At 67.3% G+C, this 664-nt stretch overlaps 1 protein-coding gene across 1 annotated transcript in view; it reads left to right on the forward strand.

The window, feature by feature from the left end:
- The window catches only part of HNF1B (HNF1 homeobox B), a 63,697-nt gene that overhangs the window by 446 nt on the left and 62,587 nt on the right, over nt 1-664 (forward strand). Inside the window, exon 2 of the mRNA XM_010861711.1 lies at nt 39-410. Coding sequence (XP_010860013.1) covers nt 39-410 — 372 coding nt within the window. The remainder of the gene's footprint in view (nt 1-38; nt 411-664) is intronic.

Consider the following 664-nt stretch of genomic DNA (forward strand, 5'->3'; position numbering starts at 1 on the left):
GCGCTCCGCTTCTCTTCCAACACCTGGACCCCTCCCAGCCCCTCAATCGGACGGCCCGAGCCCCGAAACTTCGTGAATTCCTGCCCAGCCCAGCGCCCGGGACCGGCGGGGCCCTCCCGGCTGTGTTGGGGTTCGGCCCGGGAGAACCGAGCTTGCAGAGCCGTTGCCCACGCGGCCGAAGGTGCGAATGGGCGCAGTGAAACCTCGGCAATTCGCCGGTGCGGAGGCTCCAGGCCCGCAGCAACCCCAGGCCACAAGCAGTTCTCCCGGGGAGCCGCATCTGCGGAACCGGCCTGGGGAGCCGCGTCCTGCGGCTCTCCACAGAGGGACCGGCGGCTCCGGGGCAGGGATCTGGGGGGTGCCTTCTCCGATGGGCGCTCTCGTCTGCAGCGCCCGCGCAAGTCCCCGAGGTTATCTGGAATCCCCAAAGCCCGTTTAGATCTGCGAAAGGAAATGCTTGCACGTTGTCGGGTTGGAGTGGACTCGCAAAGGGCAATGAAACCGCGTCTCTAGCAAGCGAGGGATCAGTGCGTTCAAGCCTTGGGTTTGCGGTGGATTTGGTGGGAGAAAGGAGGGCGTTCCCGGATCTCGCCGCTGACACCCCGGCGTCCCCGAGGAATCCAGGCAGGCCGGTTGCCCGGCCGTCTGTCTCCCGGCCCCGGGT

This window comes from Bison bison, unplaced genomic scaffold, assembly GCF_000754665.1.
Source record: "Bison bison bison isolate TAMUID 2011002044 unplaced genomic scaffold, Bison_UMD1.0 scf7180017864472, whole genome shotgun sequence".
NCBI lineage: Eukaryota > Metazoa > Chordata > Mammalia > Artiodactyla > Bovidae > Bison > Bison bison.